Source organism: Nannobrachium achirus (assembly GCF_963921795.1).
Source record: "Nannobrachium achirus genome assembly, chromosome: 17".
NCBI classification, from domain to species: Eukaryota; Metazoa; Chordata; class Actinopteri; order Myctophiformes; family Myctophidae; genus Nannobrachium; species Nannobrachium achirus.
The window spans coordinates 16,069,141-16,088,453 of record NC_137824.1 but is presented as its reverse complement, the minus strand read 5'-3'; the positions used below and the strand labels follow the sequence as shown (position 1 = coordinate 16,088,453).

Genomic DNA, 19,313 nt, shown 5'->3' with positions numbered 1-19,313 from the left:
TCAACCTGTGGGCCCAAATTATTTTGTGGGGTACCCCAGATGATTAACTTAATGTGCAACATTGTTTTCTCACTCAACAGTAAACAAACTCACATAAAGTTTAAGTGTATAGAGGGTATCTGCACATTTCTAAATCGACAATTTAAAGAGGAAGACCACCCATTTTCAATATTGAACTGTCATTAATATACCTTAGAGTTGTGTGGAATAACAAAAAGGTTCCCCCTCTTCTGTGTTGCCTAGAACTGGAGGATTGATTTGGGGGTTTGTATTGTAAAGTACAACGGTGTGATGTCATCAAGTTGTGAACTCCTCTAAGTTATATTAATGACATAGTTCAATATTGAAAATGGGTGGTCTTCCCCTTTAAGGACTTTTTAATACCTCTAAAATGACAAATTAAAGATTGGCGTTGTGAGCATGTAGATCGGCTATTTTCACAACAAAAAATGTGTTATACAAAATGTAATTCCGCAACTCTTAGTGCTCGTCAGGGTGTGGGGCTCCCCAGTTCAAATATGATTATTTTGGTGGTCGCGGCCTGAACAGGTTGAGAACCACTAGATCAGGGTCTACCCGTCTGACCGCCAAACACGGCAGCCAGAGCATGCTTATCTGATGACCAAACAATCCATTTTTAAGATGTATATTAAACATGGGGTGCCATGACCCCCCCTCACTAAAACATGATCATCAGGTATTATGATTAGATTAGGAGGAAGATCCTTAAAAAAAAAAAGTGTACAGAAAGTGTTAAAACTATGTTTTTATGTGGCCGCACCCACCAGTTCATTAAGTATGCCTGGTTGTCAGGTGGGTGGTGACCCTGCTGAAGTTAGCCACACCCACAGTGTTGGGTTGGTAAAAAGGCTGAGTTTATGATGTCATTAAATCAGTGTTTTTCGATCTACCTTTTGACTCAGAGGCTTTCAGCTTTCAGGAAGAAACCAAAAATACACTGGGAAGACACATTTGCACATTATAACGACAGCTGGGGGTATATTATACTCCAAAGACACATAAAAAAAACTGTTAATCGTCAATGTCAGGCAGAAACCTTGTATCTTCAAGTTTCAGGTTTCTTCGTAAAGTAAAGCCCTGCTTCATCATAAAAGACTGTCGCATAAAACTAGTGAAAATAGCAGATCTACAAGCAGTGCGAGGCGTTGTGTGCTTGTAGATCTGCTATTTTCACTAGTTTAAATGACTTTTAAAATGATAAATACAAAATTGGACAGTTTTGGACATAAAAGGTTTCCACCCGACACTGACGATATACTATGTTATATTATCTTTAAAAACAGTATTTTGCGAATGATTTGGGGGCCCACTTGCAATACCCACCAGTGGGCCCCGGCCCATAGGTTGGGAATCGCTGACCTAAATCCCTCCCCTCCCTCCCTCCCTAGAATAACACCCACCCACTCCCTCTCTCCCTAGGGAGACCCAGCCACTCCCTCCATAGATTGACATCCACCCACCCACTCCTTCCCTAGTGTGACTACAACCACACCACCCACCCGCGTGTGCCTCGCTCATCTGCATTGCCCCTTAGCATGTTTTTAGAGTGCACGCAAGACATGACATGAAGTACTGCCCGGGATCCGCCAACGAGTCTTATGGGCTCATTAAAAAACAACCCTTGCATTTCCCAGTGGCCGCATGCCTCTCTCTGTCCCCCGTGTCAAAAGGTAATTCAAATACCAGCGCCGTGAGCAGAGAACTGGAACGAACGGGCAGCCCTGGCACAGGATAAGGAAGTGTGGAGAGCACACAATGTGAGACATTTCTGTCATAAAACCGCAGACCGCTTGCAAACACGGTCTCAGTTATTGTGATTTGTAACCACAAGCCGTGGCACTTCTTCAAAAGTGAAGAGTCGCAGCCGTTCCGTCGTTGGCAGAAGACTACATCAAACCCCAACCACCTTCAGCTTCCCAGGTTTTATGGTAAATAATTCATATTCGGGCCTGTGAACTGCATACACACTTAATAATTTATCATAATATGCACGAGTGCCTCGCAGAGCGCGAGCGCTTTTCCTATCCTCTCTCCACCAGGGGTGTCGCACCAAAATTCTGGGCCCTGGCCTGGGTACGAGGATTCGCTCACAATTTGTGCTTTAACTATTGAAAAATAGCAGATATACAAGCTCACAGCGCGGCACCGAGTGCCGCACTGCGAACTTGTAGATCAGCTATTTTTGAAAAATCGTGAAAAATGTGTGCGGAGTCTGAATATTTCAAATCGTTCTAAGGTTCTTTGAAATTACCTATGTTTCCATGTCAGTGGTGCTCAAACCTTTTCATGTCAAGGACACCCCCTAAAATGATATGTATTTGGCCACGGACCCCCATCTCAAAATATTTAGTTCCAGGGACCCCCCCAGAAGCAAAATTTGAGTTACAAATGTTCGCTTAAAAAAATACATATATTATTCTAAGATTTGCACACATTTTCACGACTTTTCAAAAATAGCAGATCTACAAGCTCGCAGCGCGGCACTCGGTGCCGCGCTGTGAGCTTGTATATCTGCTATTTTTCAATAGCTAAAGACAGGCCCCTCCACCTTGGGCCCTGGTAACTCGGTCCCACTTCCCCCCCCCTTGTGACGCCCCTGCTCTCCACTCCACTCCCTCGCCACTACTGCAGTCGAGCTTCAGTTCCTGCTACACAGATGCTTTCTCCTCAAACTCAATGTCAAGTGTTTGTTTGCCCGTCTGAAATAATGGCTGGCTCACGATAAAACGTGTTGCATGTGTTTGCTGCCAGCACTCGAACCAGTTTCTGGGGGCTGGCTACCACACCCACCCACCCCCCACATTCCCAACTCACATCTGGTGCACTTTTTTTCCCCCCCTTTCCCCCCCTTCTCCTCCTTAAATCTTTCGACGGTTTGGGGACAAAGGCAGGTACGGATGGGGGAGACAATGCGTAACTCTGAAACGCCAGGTGGCGGAGCTAGTGAGCAGCAGACGTTTTCTCTCTAGAAAAGTTATGACGAGGAGAGGGGTAGGACCACTGGTTGAGGCCATTTAGGTCCTCTCACTGCTCCAAACCATAGACTGTATAAAAGATATGGACAAAGCGAAGCCATTGGTTTCTATGCAGCGCAAATGACACAATATGGGTCCTTGGCATGGGTGTTGCCATCATAGATTGAAATGCAAACAGAGGAGGCTATTGGCTGCCAACGGTCACGTGCAACCGCAGGGATACATGGGAGAATGTGGTCGGAGCCTCCCGAAATACAGCACACGAAGAACACAGCCGGCTGGTATCAGTTTAGTTGGCCACGCCCCCCGCAACTTTATCATCAATTTTAACATAAATGGGACTTTATTTTCACAAAACGCATATCATCGTGATTGAAAGGCAATTTTTAACTAACGATAGGAACCATTAAGTATTCATGCAAATGTTAATTAAGGTTAGAACACGAAAGGGGAAAATGAATGGGATCCAATGGAGAACAATTCTTTTTGCAACCGGCCAGGGAGAAAACAGCACAACTAGCGGCCAATCATAGGAAGTTTTAGTTCCGTATTGGGCTCATTTTAAATCGGCGGAACTCTCCCCCTGCTCCAAACTATGCACAAATACAACATATAAGGTGCTCACCGCGTTGCCGAAACTGTTCTCTGTCGACCCGCAAACTCCTCGGGATGTGTCGGTCCATAGTTTTCAATAAAGAAGAGTTTTACTCAAGCTTGTCTCAGAGTTGCTTTTCCTTGTCGGAATTCTTCAGCCTACACAACGTCATGTCCTAGTATGAGCGAACAGGGAAGGGGATCAACGCCACGTGATACAGTATGTGCGGCCATGTTTACCCAAAAGCGTGGCGAGCCATGGAAAAGCAATGAGATTCCGAGACAAGCTTGAGTAAAACTCTTCTTTATTTGAAAAATATGTACCGACACATCCCAAGGAGTTTGCGGGTCGATAGAGAACAGTTTCGGCAATGCGGTGAGCACCTTATATGTTGCATTTGTGCATGTTTGGAGCAGTGAGAGGACCAAACGGCCTCAACCAGTGGTAGTTCCCCTCTCCTCGTTATAATTCTTGTAGAGAGAACACGTCTTCAAAATAAAATAAAACGAGAGGAGCCAGGGTAACGCAGAAAACCATCTCTTCCCCAACAGGGGTGTCACACCAAATTCTGTGCCCTGGGTACAAGGATTCACTTCCAATTACTTTGTGCTTTAACTATTGAAAAATAGCAGATATACAAGCTCACAGAACCCTCGCTAAAACCCCAGGACAAAAATCCACTCGCCCCTAGACAATTTGCCCTCCTGGCCCCCAAACTGTGGAATGAACTCCCTGTCGCACTTAGAACTACAGACTCACTCCCTAGCTTCCGCCGTGGCCTGAAGACTCACCTCTTCTGACTCCACATAAACCCATAGCACTGCTGTAACACTCCTCTTCCCTCAATGACCACACGTGAAGTTAGATAGCATTTTTTAGGTTTTAGAAAAATATTTTTTACTGCTAGTGGTGTGTGGTCTACCTATGTTTTTAGTTTTTCTAGATTGATATCCCTATGCATTTGTTGTATTGCTGCAAGCAAGATAATATGTCAGTAATATTATCTTGCTTGTTATATTGATGTATAACCTGCTTATTGTAAGTCGCTTTGGATTAAAAGCGTCTGCTAAATGCCTAAATTGTAAATAGTTAAAACGTATGGCTACCTCGTCTCCCAAACTCTCGTTGTGATGCCCGGGGCGTCTCTAAAACCGAGTGGATCCTTGGACTCCCGAAGTAGCAGTTTGTGTTTACAGCGACGCACACTGACTGCAGAGGCCCCCCTCTCCCCTCCCAACAAAGAATTTCCCAGTCTAACAGCGTTGTCCGACACCGCGCCTGACATTTGAGAAACGCCGCCGCAGAAGAAGAAGTGCCACCGGAGGAGACGACGCGCCACCCTGATGTCGCCCCGAACGCCGAGGACACGCATCAACCCATACATCACTGGTGACAGTCACTGTTAAGACGTTTGGAGCGGGAACGCAAATCTGTGGCCATTTTAGATTTTAAGCGCTTTAACCATTATTTTATGCGTTATCTATTGAAAAACAGCAGATATACAAGCTCACAGCGCTGCAAGCTTGTAGATCTGCTATTTTTGAAAAATCATGACATTTTTGAGAAATCTTGGAATTTATCTTTTAAAAGTGAACATTTGTAACTCAAATATTCTCTCTGATACATATACATGTTTTTAGATGGGGGTCGGCGGCCAAATACATAATAATTCTAGGCGTCCTTGACATGAAAACGTTTGAGAACCATTGAGATAGAAACATGACTTTTTTTCCTGAAAAACCTTAGAAGGATTTAGAAGACTAGGGTAACAAATATTCAAAGACTTGCACTCATTTTCACGATGCTTCAAAAATAGCACATCTACAAGCTCTCGGCAAGTGGTTCCCCGGCTAAATGGTGAAGAGTTGGCAACCCAATGGACCCTTATAGATCTTTAACACTTGAGAGAGTGAAATTAAATCAAATGGACCCTTACGGGCACTCGGTGCCGCGCTGTGAGCTTGTATTATCTGCCATTTTTCAATAGTTAAATCATAAAATAATGGTTTAACGTAATAATGCGTTCCCGGTCTAAATGAGTTAAGACCCTTCATCCCTGAACTGTCAGCGGGGTTACTGTCTGGAACTCCAGGTTCTGACAAACTGCTGGCCTGCCTGTCTTCATGTTCCTCCACTTTCCATTTCTCTCTCTCTCTGACCTCCTCTCTCTCGGGTCTCACTCTCTCTCTCTGTCTGTCTCTCTCTGTCTCTCTCTGTCTGTCTCACTCTCTTTCTCTGTCTCACTCTCTCTCTCTCGCTCAGGCACGTGCACACAGATATCAAAGGGGGCTTGAGCCCCTGCCCTTTTATCCGTCTGTAAAAAAGTGCCCTCTCCTGACCATGAATGCAGTTTTTACTATGGTGAAAGAAATGCAAAGAATTGCCCTCTCTGTGTAGAAATCCATGCCATTACTTACGCCACATCTCCAGTATTGACTTGATTATGCTTAGTTTAGTGTGGTATCAAGCAGCGAAAATAGCCGACCTCCAAGCTCAAAACGTGCTGCGATGCGTTGTGAGCTTGGAGGTCGGCTATTTTCGATATTTCCACCAAAAGGCCCTTTTAGATATTTCAGCCCCTGCCTCTCTAACATTCTCTGCGCGTCCCTGCTCTCTCTGTCTCTCTGTCACTCTCTCCTCTCCCCTCCTCTTGTGTATGTCTGTCGAATTCGCGGAATGCGAGTTTGGGTTGGCGTTGGTTGAGATGCTAATTGGCGAAGTACGGGGCTTGAGAGGCAGGCATAATCACGCGTCACTTCAGGCAACCCACAGTGATCCGGGGCTAACTAACGAGAGGAGCCCGGGTAACGCGGAAACCATCTCTTCCAGACAGGGGTGTCGCACCAAATTCTGGGCCCTGGGTACAAGGATTCACTTCAATTATTTTGTGCTTTAACTATTGAAAAATAGCAGATATACAAGCTCACAGCACGGCACAGAGTGCCGCGCTGCGAGCTTGTAGATCTGCTATTTTTGAAATATCGTGAAGTCTTTGAATATTTCAAATCCTTCTAAGGTTTTTAGAAAAACCTATGTCTCTATGTCAGTGGTGCTCAAATCTTTTCATGTCAAGGACCCTCAAAATGTATTTGGCCACGGACCCTCATCTCAAAATATTTAGTTCCAGGGACCCCCCAGAAGCAAAATCTTAGTTACAAATGTTTGCTTAAAGCAGATCTACAAGCTTGCAGCGTGGCACTCGGTGCCGCGCTGTGAGCTTGTATATCTGCTATTTTTCAATAGCTAAAGTATAAAATAATTAAGGCCCCCTCCACCTTGGGCCCTAGTAACTCAGTCCCACTTTTCCCCCCCGTTGTGACGCCCCCTGGCGGAAACCATCTCTTCCCTGGAACCCGAGGAGAGCGAGGTTATGAGACGATGAGACTTCGGAGGTCGTCATCATATGGTAGCAGTCATAATGCCAGCGTTGTACCACTGGGGAATCACCTTCCAGAACAAGAGCCAGCCAGGAGGAATTCATGGATCACAGTAATTGGCTATTTGGATGGTAATTAGTGTCAGGAGAGGAATGAAGCTCATATCTGCAGCGCTATGCCGCGGAACAGAAATATCCGCGCGTCTCTCTCTCTCTCTCATTCGATAGGGCGGTTGGTTCTTGGGGGGCGATCGGATTGCAGGGGTCTTGGGCTGGAGTTGCAGGGCGTGTAACATTCGGCACAGCTCATCACGCCCAACGCTATGCCGATAGCTAACGGGGAGAGAGAGAGGCAATCACCATCTCCCTTGCTCCGTCAGTCCCTACGCAAGTCTCTCACTTTCACTCTCTCTCTCTGTCCCTCTCTCTCTGTTTGTCGATCTCTGTCTACCAAACAAGTATCTCTCAAAAGCGATTAGATCATTTCCAAACAAGGTTTAACTCCGAATTAGCCTACACATGCTACATCTTTTATATTGTTGTTGTTGTGTTTTTTGTTTCTCACTTCACCATGATTCGTGGTTGTTGATTTGTGAAACTCACAAGTTGAGACTTGGAATACTTAAACATTTTCATGTCAAGGACCCCCCCAAAAATGTATTTGGCCGCAGACCCCCGTCAGAAAAGGTTTTCTGCTAGTAGGGACCCCCATTAGATTTAAAAAAAAATAGCCAATCTACAAGGTCACAAGGCATCATGAGTGTGTAAATCGCCTATTTAAGTATAACATAGGATGTGGTTCGACTGCTTTTTTAACTAACTTAGCTGGGGACAATCTGGAACCCCCCTCGAGGACCCCTGGGGGTCCCCGCCTCCGGTCCCCGCTCTGTGAAGCACTGTTCTACATGAAAGATGTCTCACTTACCTTCTTGGGCCCGCCCAGTTTCATCTCGTACACATCGATGGTGTAGTTGGTCCTTCGACCGTAGTTGTCAAACTGGATGTTCCCCGTCATCCCGTGCACTTGGACCTGTGACACATGTGGAGGGTGACACACACAAACGGAATAGTTTAAAACAGGGGTCTTCAACGTTTCCAGGCCAAGGACCCCTTAGCTGAGAGAGAGATGAAGCAGGGACCTCCATGACCTTTTCATAGATTCCATATAGTTTCATCGTTTGGAGGCACAATCATCAGTGTATTTTGGAGTCGTGTCAATTTGTGTTTTCAGATATTTAACCACTTGAACCGTCAATACTTTATAAACTTGACCCTTCACTCCGTACTTAGTCTGCTCTTTTTCCCCACAACACCAAAGCTCTTTGCTGAAAATAGCCGATCTACAAGCTCCCAACAACTCGCAGCGCTGCAATTCTTTGGCTAAAGTTCTCAGAATATGGATGCTAGGGTTCAAGTGGTTAAAAAAGTTCCTATCACACAAAGATTTGGAGGACCCCCTGTAGTAACTCCGAGGACCCCCTGTTGGAGACCCTTGGCTTAAAAAAACAACAACATTGCTTCTGTTCATCCACGACTAGTATTAAAAGCACGGACGGCAGGCGTTCGCCTACTATAGGCCCCTCTTAATGAAAAAAGAAGGATTGGATATGCTATAATGAAAGCAGTGGGTTTATGGTAATGAGAATCCACGTTTTTTGAGAGAGAGAGAGAGAGAGAGAGAGAGAGAGAGAGAGAGAGAGAGAGAGAGAGAGAGAGAGAGAGAGAGAGAGAGAAGCGCTCTGTGCGCGGATATCTGGGGGCGGAGGGCACCGAATCCCCCTCCTCTCTCTCTGTCACTCTCCATCTAGGGCATGTGTGCCGCTTCACTCATTCCTCACCCTCTCTATACTTATCGGTTCGTCACTCTCTCTCTCTCTCACTCGTTCCGTCTCTGTCTTTTGTCTGTCTGTCTGTCTCGTCAGGTCGTCTGTCTCTCTTTTGTGTCACAGGGATGCTGACGGAACCCTCGCTAAAAACCCCAGGACAAAAGTACATTCGTCCTAGACTCTTCGCCCTCCTCCTGGCCCCGAAAACTGTGGAATAAACTACCCGTCGCACTTAGAACGACTGACTCAAGGCCTGTCCATACTTTCTACGAAAACGAATTTTTCGGAGGAAAGGTTCAGTTCCACGACAAAACGGCGCCACTTGCGACTTCGGAAAAGCATTACACCGAATTAAGAGTTCGGAAATGTGCGCGTCGGAAAGTCGCAACTCACCGAAAATTTCTGAAGTTTCGGAGAGCCTATGGACAGGCCTTCACTCCCTAGATTCTGCCGTTACCTGAAGACTCACCTCTTCAGACTCCACCTAAGTCCATAGCAATTACTGTAGCACTCACCTACCCTCAATGATCATGCATGAAAGTTAGATAGGATTTCTTTTTTAGGTTTTATATAACGTTTTTACTGAATAGGTGCTTGTTCTTTTTCTTAGATTACTATTTCTATGCATTTGATGTATTGATGTTGATGTATTGATATATTACCTCGCTCTGGATTAAGAGCGTCTGCTAAATGCTTAAATTGTAAATTGTGTCCTACCGTTTTGAGAGCTCTCTCGATGTCGATCCCCTGGCTCCACGGCACGGCGGGGTTGGCCAGACAGTCGCCGGCGCTGCCGCGACGCGACACGTCCACGCGCTGCCGCCGGAGGTAGCGGAAGGCCTCGGCGATCACCAGGATGGCGTCGTGCGTCAGGGCAGAGGTGTACTGCACAGAGGGAGACGATGGGAACATATCAGTCGACGATTAATTGTCACACAAATAATCGCAATCGTTTCTGTAATAATAGCCACGCTGAACGTCTTAAGCCAGGGGTCTTCAACGTTTTCAGGCCAAGGACCCCTTAGCTGAGAGAGAGATGAAGCAGGGACCCCCTCTACATTGTATTAATGTGTGATGCAGATTGTCATCGATTTCATAGATAGATTCATAGACTTGTTTGACAGCACTGTCATCAGTCTATGTTGGATTCGTGTTTTTAGTTAACTTGACCTTTCACTCTGTACTTGGTCTGCTCTTTTTCACCTCTGCACCAAACATATTTGCCGAAAATAGCTGATCTACAAGCTCTCAACACCTCGCAGCGCGAGGTGTTGAGAGCTTGTAGATCTGCTATTTTTGGCTATATTTCTCCTCGGAATAGGGATGCAAGGGTTCAAGTTAAAGATTTGGCAGACCCCCTGTAGTAACTCTGAGGACACCCTAGGGGTCCCGGACCCCCTGTTGAAGACCCCTGTCTTCAGCCCTATCCATCCGCTAAAAGAAATTTAAAACAAACAAACAAACAAACAAAGATTTGTGAAAGGTTCTGCCTATAGTGACAAAGTCCAAAATAGGGACAAGGCTTAATTTGGTGCAAGGGTGTTGCCTAAGGGCTGTGCTATCGTCAGTACATCATTGCGTATTCACAGCATTGGCCAATTTGATTTCACATTTTGTTTACATTGTCTCCAAACTAAAGTCATTAAAAAGTTATCTAACTTACCTGAATAATTGGATCAGTGTTGCTTAGCAATGGCATTCATGAATCAATTGTTTCTCCCAGGACTATCTTTGGCTTGACATTTCAATCAATCATCCCTTTAAAAGGCATGATATTGCATCTAAATGCAACAATTTACACAGACAAAACAAACAACAAACATGGCATACTTGGTAAAATGGTGGGCAGTAATACTGATATACTGTATATTATGAGTTGTAGTCAACAAACGAAATAATTATGCCAGACCACCAGCATAGTCCTTTAATACAGTGGTTCTCAACCTGTGGGTCAGGACCCCCAGGAGGGTCCGCAAAATATTCTGGGGGGTTCCCAGGTGATTATCCTAATGTGCAACATTGCTTTCTCACTTAACAGTAAACAAACCAACATAAAGTTTAAGTGTATAGAGGGTATATGCACAATTTAAGAACTTTTTAATACCTCTAAAATGACAAATTAAACATTGGCTAAATCGTCAAATATTAGAGGCAGAAATTGTAAAAATAGCCTATCTACATGCTCACAACGCCTCACAACGTGAAGGGGGAGGGAAACCATCTGAGAACGCGAAGGGTTCCCAGTTCGATCCCGGGCTCCCCCAGAGTTAGTATCGAAGAGTCCTTGAGCAAGACTCTGAACCCCTAGTTGCTCCCGGTGAGCAGGTTCCATGGTTTCCTCCGCCATTGGTGTATGAATGTGTGTGTGAATGTGTGAATGTAATGCACAATCTCTGTAAAGCACCTTGGATAAAGGCGCTACATAAATGCACCATTTACCAATGTATAAAAAAGTGCATACATCACAAAGAAGTTTTTAGTACGGTACATTCTGAGCTAGCAGCGAGTGAATGACTGACTGACAGCCTCTCTGTCGGTCAGGAACTCTGTCAAAACTTTGGCTGCGGGGTTAAAAAGGGGTCCCGAACGCCGAGTGCCACGCTTGATCTCGCCCCACACCTCCCCTCAAACTTACCTTGACCTTTTCCCCAGGCGAGGGGCTCAGGCAGCCACTTGTTTGTTAACCAGCGCACCATGACAAAATCTAATTAAATGTCATTCAAAATCCATTTCTTTCTTGATCATTGTTTAATTAGATGCAAATTGAAGCCGAGATATAACCTTGCCTCGCACCGACTATCAATATATTGATTGCTGCGGGGGTAGACAGAGCGAAGGAGGTAGAAAGCAGTGCTCAGAGGAGAGAGAGGGGGCCACAACAGAGGAACTGAAGATGAGAGGATGGAAGCAGGGGTGTCGCACCAAATTCTGGGCCCTGGGTACAAGGATTCACTGTGGGGCCCCCCATGAATGTTCTTCATAGGGGGAGGGGCTTTAACCAATTTAGACTGGGAACGCATTATTACATGTTATTTTGTGCTTTAGGTATTGAAAAATAACAGATATACAAGCTCATATATACAAGCAAGCTTGCAGATCTGCTATTTTTGAAAAATCATGAAAATTCTTTGAATAAGTCTTTGAATATTTCAAATCCTTCTAAGGTTTTTTTTTTGTTGAAAAAATTCTTTTTTTGGTGGTGCTCAAACATTTTCATGTCAAGGACCACCAAATGATATGTATTTGGCCATGGACGACCATCTCAAAATATTTAGTTCCAGGGACCCCCCCAGAAGCGAACATTTGTTACAAATGTCCACTTAAAGAATACATATATTCAAAGATTTGCACACATTTTCAAAAATAGCAGATCTACAAGTTCGCAGCGCTGCACTCGGTGCCGCGCTGTGAGCTTGTAAATCTGCTATTTTTCAATAGCTAAAGTATAAAATAATTAAGGCCCCTCCACCTTGGGCCCTTGTAACTCAGTCCCACTTCCCCCCCCCTTGTGACGCCCCTGACTTCAGAGGGAGCAGAGCAGAGCAGACGACGCACCAGATCTGCATATCGTCGTTGTCGAGCGGCAACCTCGTATCTCCAAGTTTCAAATTTGTACGTTCTTTCGCAAAGTAAAGCCCTGCTTCATCATACAAGGCGGTCGCACAAAAGTAGTGAAAACAGCAGATCAGTGAGGTGTTGTGTGCTTGTAGATCGTCTGTTTTCACTAGTTTCGTTCATTTTTAAAATGATAAATGCAAAACGAACTGTTTTGGACATACAGGGTTTTCACCCGACAACGATGATATGGTGCCGTTGAAGCAGCGGCCCTGGCTTATCGTTCCAGTAAGTACCTTCAGAGGAGTGTTCCGGGCCTCGGGGAACTCCCTCTCATCCAGACGCTCCCAGCGCTGCATGAACTGCTGTACCACGGGGTTCTCGGGGGTGACGATCTGGAAGCCCGAGATGTTGGCCCCGCCGGCGAAGACCTTGTCCAGACTGACGTTGGAAAAGCCCTGGTGATGTGTGGACAGACAGGGGCACAGAAGAGGGACAGGGGGAGGCGGTCAGAACTAAGGATGGAGCTCGTTCATTTTTATTGATAATGAGTAGGGATGGAGCCCTAAACAAGGGTAGCTCGATAACCCGATAACAGATTTATTGAGTACCCGGTATCAATAAGCTTTGGGCTTATCAAGCTCGTTATTGAGCATATTAGTGGCCCATGATGTCATGTTTAAACAATCAAGACAAGAGGCGATCAAGAAATTATTACAGTACTATGAGCACTTATTGCACACTAATGAATGATTGTTTTAATGATGTTTGTTACTTTTGTCAATTGTCATCTTCATAGATGGTGGTCAGCAACAAACTCACAGTCGCAACAACTGTCCAATAAAAAAATAAATCAGTTATGGTCTGAATTTGTCGTCTCATATCTTTCCAGAAAATATTAGAAAACGCTCAATAGTGGGCTTGATAAAAGCCTGGCTCAATAAGCAGGATCAATAAGGTGCTCATTATCAATAAAAATTAACGAGCTCCATCCCTAATAATGAGCACCTTATAGGGGTCATGACATTTTTTTTTTCATGTTTCCTGACCTCAACCCCACAAAAAAAAAAATATTCAACATTCAGTTTTTTTCTGTAATCTGAAGTTTTTGGAATAATTAGGCTCAGAAAAGTGAGTTCATTTGCCTCTGGACGTACGCATCATCATCCAGGGGAGGAGGTGGTTGTAGGGGAGGGTGAACGCAACAACTGAACTGGTAAATGGTAGATGGTGCATTGGAACGATACAAACACAGTGGAAAGTAACATCAAAGGTGATATACCCTCCCCTACAACCACATCCTCCCCTGGATGATGATGCGTACGTCCAGAGGCAAATTAATTCACTTTTCTGAGCCTGATTATTCAAAAAACTACAGATTACAGAAAAAAAACATTTTTTTTTCTTTTTTTCCTAAACATGAAAAAAAGCCATGACGTCACTCGCTCATCCCCCGGTTCATGGAAGTGATGGAGAATAACATTGAGTCATCTTAAAATCGTCTCATATAAGCATATTGTGGTCCAAAAATAAACAAACGGTCTCTGTGATATTGTCTGGGAGGTATGGTTTATAGTTGTCAGTCACTCATATTTGATACAGTCCGTTTCTGGTGCAAAAGTAACTAATTCTTCAACAGTAACATTAGCGTTTTCTCACCATCAGTTGATCCTTCATATTCATGAGTCAAACAGCTGAGATCGTTTGTTTATGTTTGGAACACAGTTCTTGTGACGCGATATGTGTACTCCATCCCTAGTCAGAACCCAGGACTCGCCAGTAGTCGCATCCAGGGGTGTCACACCAAATTCGGGGCCCTGGATACTTTAACTATTGAAAAATAGCAGATCTACAAGCTCACAGCGCAGCACCAACATTTCAAGTCTTTGAATATTTCAAATCCTAAGGTTTTTTGAAAACCCTATGTTTCTATGTCAGTGGTGCTATTTTTCAATAGCTAAAGTATAAAATAATGAAGGCCCCTCCACCTTGGGCCCTAGTAACTCAGTCCCACTTTTCCCCCCCTTGTGACACCCCTGACCGCATCTAAGTGGCAACTTAGATGTGGCCTCTACTGACAGCCCATTCAAAGTCCTATTTAATTGTATTAAACGATGATAAACTCACCCATATTGCAGCTGTACGGACAGCTCGGTTCATCCATGTCTCTGTGAAGTATTTGTTTTTAGAAAAATCCACCCTTGACATGTTTTGAGTAACTCTCTGTCTATAGACTCGTAGTGCTGTGCAGTCATGATTTCTCTACGGCAACTGTTCACGTTTGGGAGCGCTCGTAAATCACTCAGTCTCCTGCATAATGATTATACATGTGCAATTTCGAGGTGGTATGCGAGACAATGAGCGATTTATAACAAGCGTTCCCAAAAGCAAACACTTCACAGAGTTGATTGAGAGGACGTTGCTCATAACATGTCAACGGTGGATTATTATTTTTAAACAAAGGCTTCACAGAGACAAAGATGATGTTGGTTGAGCGTTGTTTAATACAATCAGTTTAATACAATCAGATAGGACTTTTGTAATTCATGATTTTTTTGTCAATGGAATGTGTTGCGACTTAGATGCTGCTGGCATTTACTGTACACAATCTACACATACATTTCTTGCGGCTAGTTCGTCAAGAAGATGATAGCGGGGGCAATGAAATGTCTGAACCACTTAAACTCTAGTGTTTCTACACTGAAAATAACTGATCTGAGCTTGTAGATGTGCTATAGATCACTGGTTCTCAACCTGTGGGTCGGGACCCCCAGGGGGTGGGTCCCCAAATTATTTTGGGGGGGTCCCCACATGATTAACTTAATATGAAACATTGTTTTCTCACTCAACTGTAAACAAAACGACATACAGTTTAAGTGTATACAGGGTGTCTGCACATTTCTAAAGTTTAGAATTTAAGGACTTTTTTAATACATCTAAAATGACAAACATCAAACATTGGTCAAATTGTCAAATATTAGAGGCTGAAATTGTGAAAACAGCCGATCTACATGCTCACAACGCCTCGCGACGCATGTTGCGATGTTAAACAAAATGTAACGCCTCAACTCTTAGTGCTCATCGGGGTGGGGGGTCCCCAGTTAAAATATACTTATTTTCGGGGTCGAGGCCTAAAAAGGTTGAGAACTACTGCGGTAAATGGGCAAAGATATTTACTATAGCGTAAAACCAGGAGGGGGGGCCTAGATGAGACCCCTGGGGGACACCGGCCCACTAAGTATATAGGGTTTAAGTGGTTGAACCAACACACAACGTGACGGTCATTAAAAACAGAAAGTGCTGCATTCTGAGTGAGAGAGAGGATCCCATGCCGCGTCAGCTATTATGTTAAGTCTCTCTCCTTGCACTTCGCGGCGAGGCTTGCATTATAATTTACAAGATAAACAAGTGAACAATGTTCTGTTCACTTTATGCCACATTAAAGGCAAAGAAGACGTTGCGTTCAGTTGAGCCTGTTTTCCATCCGACAGCTTGTGCGACGGAAGAAACAACAGCAGCATATTGTAATGTATTTGGACAATTCTTGCAGCTCTCCCAAGTGTCATCAAATTACACGCTGCGCACAGTGCGCAGCCTGAGGCCATGTCATAGTGTGTGCTTTGGTCAAATTGCTGGCTTTTCAAGTGCAGTGTTGTGCTGTTGTACCAAGGACACCGAGGCCGACTACTGCATAATCACATCTTGCAGAGGACAACAGCAGGTGAAGGGGGGTGGTAATGGAACTTGGTGGTAATGGAAAAAGCCAAAACAGACAACTTTCTGTGTGTGTGCGTGTGCGTGAGACGTGCGTGTGTGCTCAGTAGCAGGGGTGTCTGTGTCTTTCTCGCTCTTCGGTAAGCAGAGAAAAATGCATTTTCAGGTGCGGGATAACAGTTTTATCCGATCAGGAGAGACAACTTATACAGGATACACTGATAAACAAGTGAAACTGGAACTGATGAAACAAAAAATAAAGGCGCAGACAAAAAATTGGAACTTCAACACTATTACAAGAGTGAGTACCTGAGACGAATAACAGTATAAGTCCATATTAGATTCTTTTTGAATATATATTTTTGGATTTACCAGACTGTAAACCACAAACTAGTCATTTTTAATCTGTTAAAGTGTTAATGCAATCCCACCTCATTTTGTTTAATTGTCGGTTTTAATGTTATCTGCTCTCTTTGTCTGCTGAATATTGCTTGTACAGACTTAGACTGTTGTTCCACAAACTGTTGGAGATATACTGTTTTTCCACTTTCCATAAGTATTATGTCTTATAATATATATGAGTTAAGTAAAAAAATCTATTTCAACAAAATGAGAGGGGATTACATTAAGACTTTAAGAGATTAAAAACTTCTAGTTTGTGGTTTACAGTTTGGTAAATCAAAAAAATATCTTTATCCAAAATTTTAAAATACAGACTGTTATTCGTCTCAGGTACTCAATACATGACTACCGGGAGCTCCACCCCCACCTCTCCGCCGAGACCTCCGACGAGAATCACAGCCGCACCATTCACTTGAATGGATATACAGCGGATTTTACACATTAAATATTAATTCCGTTTTGGACCCAGAGCTTCGAAATCTCGTCCAATCCGTCAACAAAGGCCTGGATATGCACTGGAAAAATATATAGACCTTTAAACTTTTAAAACAATACGACAAAGGAATATATAAGGACGCAACAGCAGAATGAGGAAATCGCCTGTCTGCTGGACCTATACAGAGCCGTTTTCACTTTTCACTGATTAGTTTAGAGGCTATTACTCTCCATTACACAAACAACCAACCAGAATAAACTGCTTCAAATGTAGGCTACATGTTTCTTATCATGCCGATTGCTTATAAATCTTATCTATAACGTTTGATATCTCTGGCGTGAAATGTTCGCGATTCCTGACAAGTTTAGCTGCCGAGCCGCAGAGGGAGAGGGTGTCGCATCAAATTCTGGGCCCTGGGTACAAGGATTCGCTGTGGGCCCACATGAATGTTCTTCATCGTGGGATTTCAAAAATAGCAAATCTACAAGCTCGCAGCGTGGCACTCAGTGCCGCGCTATGAGCTTGTATATCTGCTATTTTTCAATCGATAAAGTCTAAAATAATTAAGGCCCTTCCACCGTGGGCCCTGGTAAGTCAGTCCCACTTTTCCCCCCCTTGTGACGCCCCTACCCACAGCCTGCAGTCGAAAGCAGAGTTGAAATACAACACTTCGCGTCGCTACCCCTGTTCATTCAGACATTCACAGACGTACATTACATATCAGTTGCTATTTAACATAACAAATAAGGTGTTTGTAGTCATGGGTTATTGTCGTTTAGGCCAATACAGTCCATTCATATTTAAATTGGTTTGAAACGGCTTTCTGTGGTCCAGCAACCATGCATGTTCCTTATTCCTCTGCTGCGACCTTATATATTCCTATGTCGTATTGTTTTAAAAGTGTAAAGGTCTAAATATTTTTTCCAATGCAGATCCAGGCCTTGTTGATGGATTGGAAGAGATTTCGAAGCTCTGGGTCCAAAACGGAATTAATATTTAATGTGTAAAATGTGTGTACAATCCGCCGTATTTCCCATTGAAGTGAATGAAGCCAATAGCGGCGCGCTGTGATAGTGGCGGAGGCAGCTTTTGGAGGGGGCGGAGCCGGTAGTCGTCCATTGGAACTTCAACACTATTACAACTGAAGCTGATGAATGGGTACTCTACCGATTGGATGAAATTAGCAACCCACCTGAGAACGTATATTTTCTTATTACCAAAGAGCTGGAGAGATGCATGGAGAGCCCCATCCATGTGTTTATTTCAGTGATTCTCAAACTTGGGGTACCAAAATTATTTTGTGGGGTCCCCAGATGATTAGCTTAATGTAAAAGAAATGTCTCACTCAACGGTAAACAAACCAACATAAGTGTATACATGGCATCTGCACATTTATAAAGTGACAATTTAAGGATTTTCAAGACCGTTTTAATACCGAACTGACCAAACTGTCAAATATTAAGTAGGCAAGAGGCGAACATTGTGAAAATAGCAGCTCTACATGCTCACAACGAGGCGTTGTCAGCATGTAGATCTGCTATTTTCACAACATTTATCTGTGGAACCGATTCACATTAAATGTAACACCTACAATTCCAAGTGCTTGTCAGGGTTGGGGGTCCCCAGTATCATATAATATGTTTATTTTGGGGGTCATAGCCTAAAAAGGTTTGAGAACCCCTGGTTTATATGCATGGAAGGAGAGCTAGGGGGAAATGCACAGACCAGTGCGGTCACGTGCAGCAACAAAGGCCGCCCGCTTCCACCCCTTTTCCCCTGGGGACGAGTGGGGGGGGGCTTGGTTGTTACTCACCAGATTGGCCAGAATGTAGTGGTAGCCACGGCTGTTCTTCCCTAGGCTCACAACCTGTGGGAGAGAGAGAGAGAGAGCAGATCAATAAAGCAAGCCAGCCATGAGATGGAGGGAGCCCAGAGGCAGTGCTCATGCGAGTGGTTATACAATAATCTCTGCAAATGTGCCAACTTGCTGCCGCGGCCAGGCGGCGTTATCCCTCTTGAAGACGGGGGGACGGGGGACAAAGGCAAATCGTCCTACGGAAACCGCTACCGGAAAGGGGGAAACAATTAAGAGGAAGCGCTAATTGAGGAGGAGCCGATAACGAGAGAGGATAGAGGATAGGTAGATCCCGAAGAACATGTCTGAACATCCTTGAACCGTGCGCTCACGTCTTTGAAGTCCCCCCCCGGTTAACTGTGGCACGGGAAGAGAGAAGGGATAGAAAGGTGGGAAAAGAAGGAATTCACAGTAAAATGATGAGATACGCACTCTGCTTTGAACATATCACACCTTATCCTGAGCAGAACAGCATGTCTCAACCCACGCACTGCATGCCTGGAAATAGCAAAGCGAAAGTCTCTCCCATCACTCCCGCTTCTCCCAACAACCATATGC

The 19,313-nt window shown here is 44.3% G+C and overlaps 1 protein-coding gene across 2 annotated transcripts in view; it reads right to left on the bottom strand.

The window, feature by feature from the left end:
• gria3b (glutamate receptor, ionotropic, AMPA 3b) overlaps positions 1-19,313 on the bottom strand; it is a gene marked incomplete at both ends in the record, with an annotated part of 253,229 nt that overhangs the window by 68,143 nt on the left and 165,773 nt on the right. For both annotated transcript variants that reach the window (XM_080745968.1, XM_080745969.1), the window contains 4 exons: positions 7,893-7,997; positions 9,511-9,678; positions 12,645-12,806; positions 18,714-18,767. In XM_080745968.1, the coding sequence (XP_080602094.1) occupies positions 7,893-7,997; positions 9,511-9,678; positions 12,645-12,806; positions 18,714-18,767 (489 nt within the window). The remainder of the gene's footprint in view (positions 1-7,892; positions 7,998-9,510; positions 9,679-12,644; positions 12,807-18,713; positions 18,768-19,313) is intronic.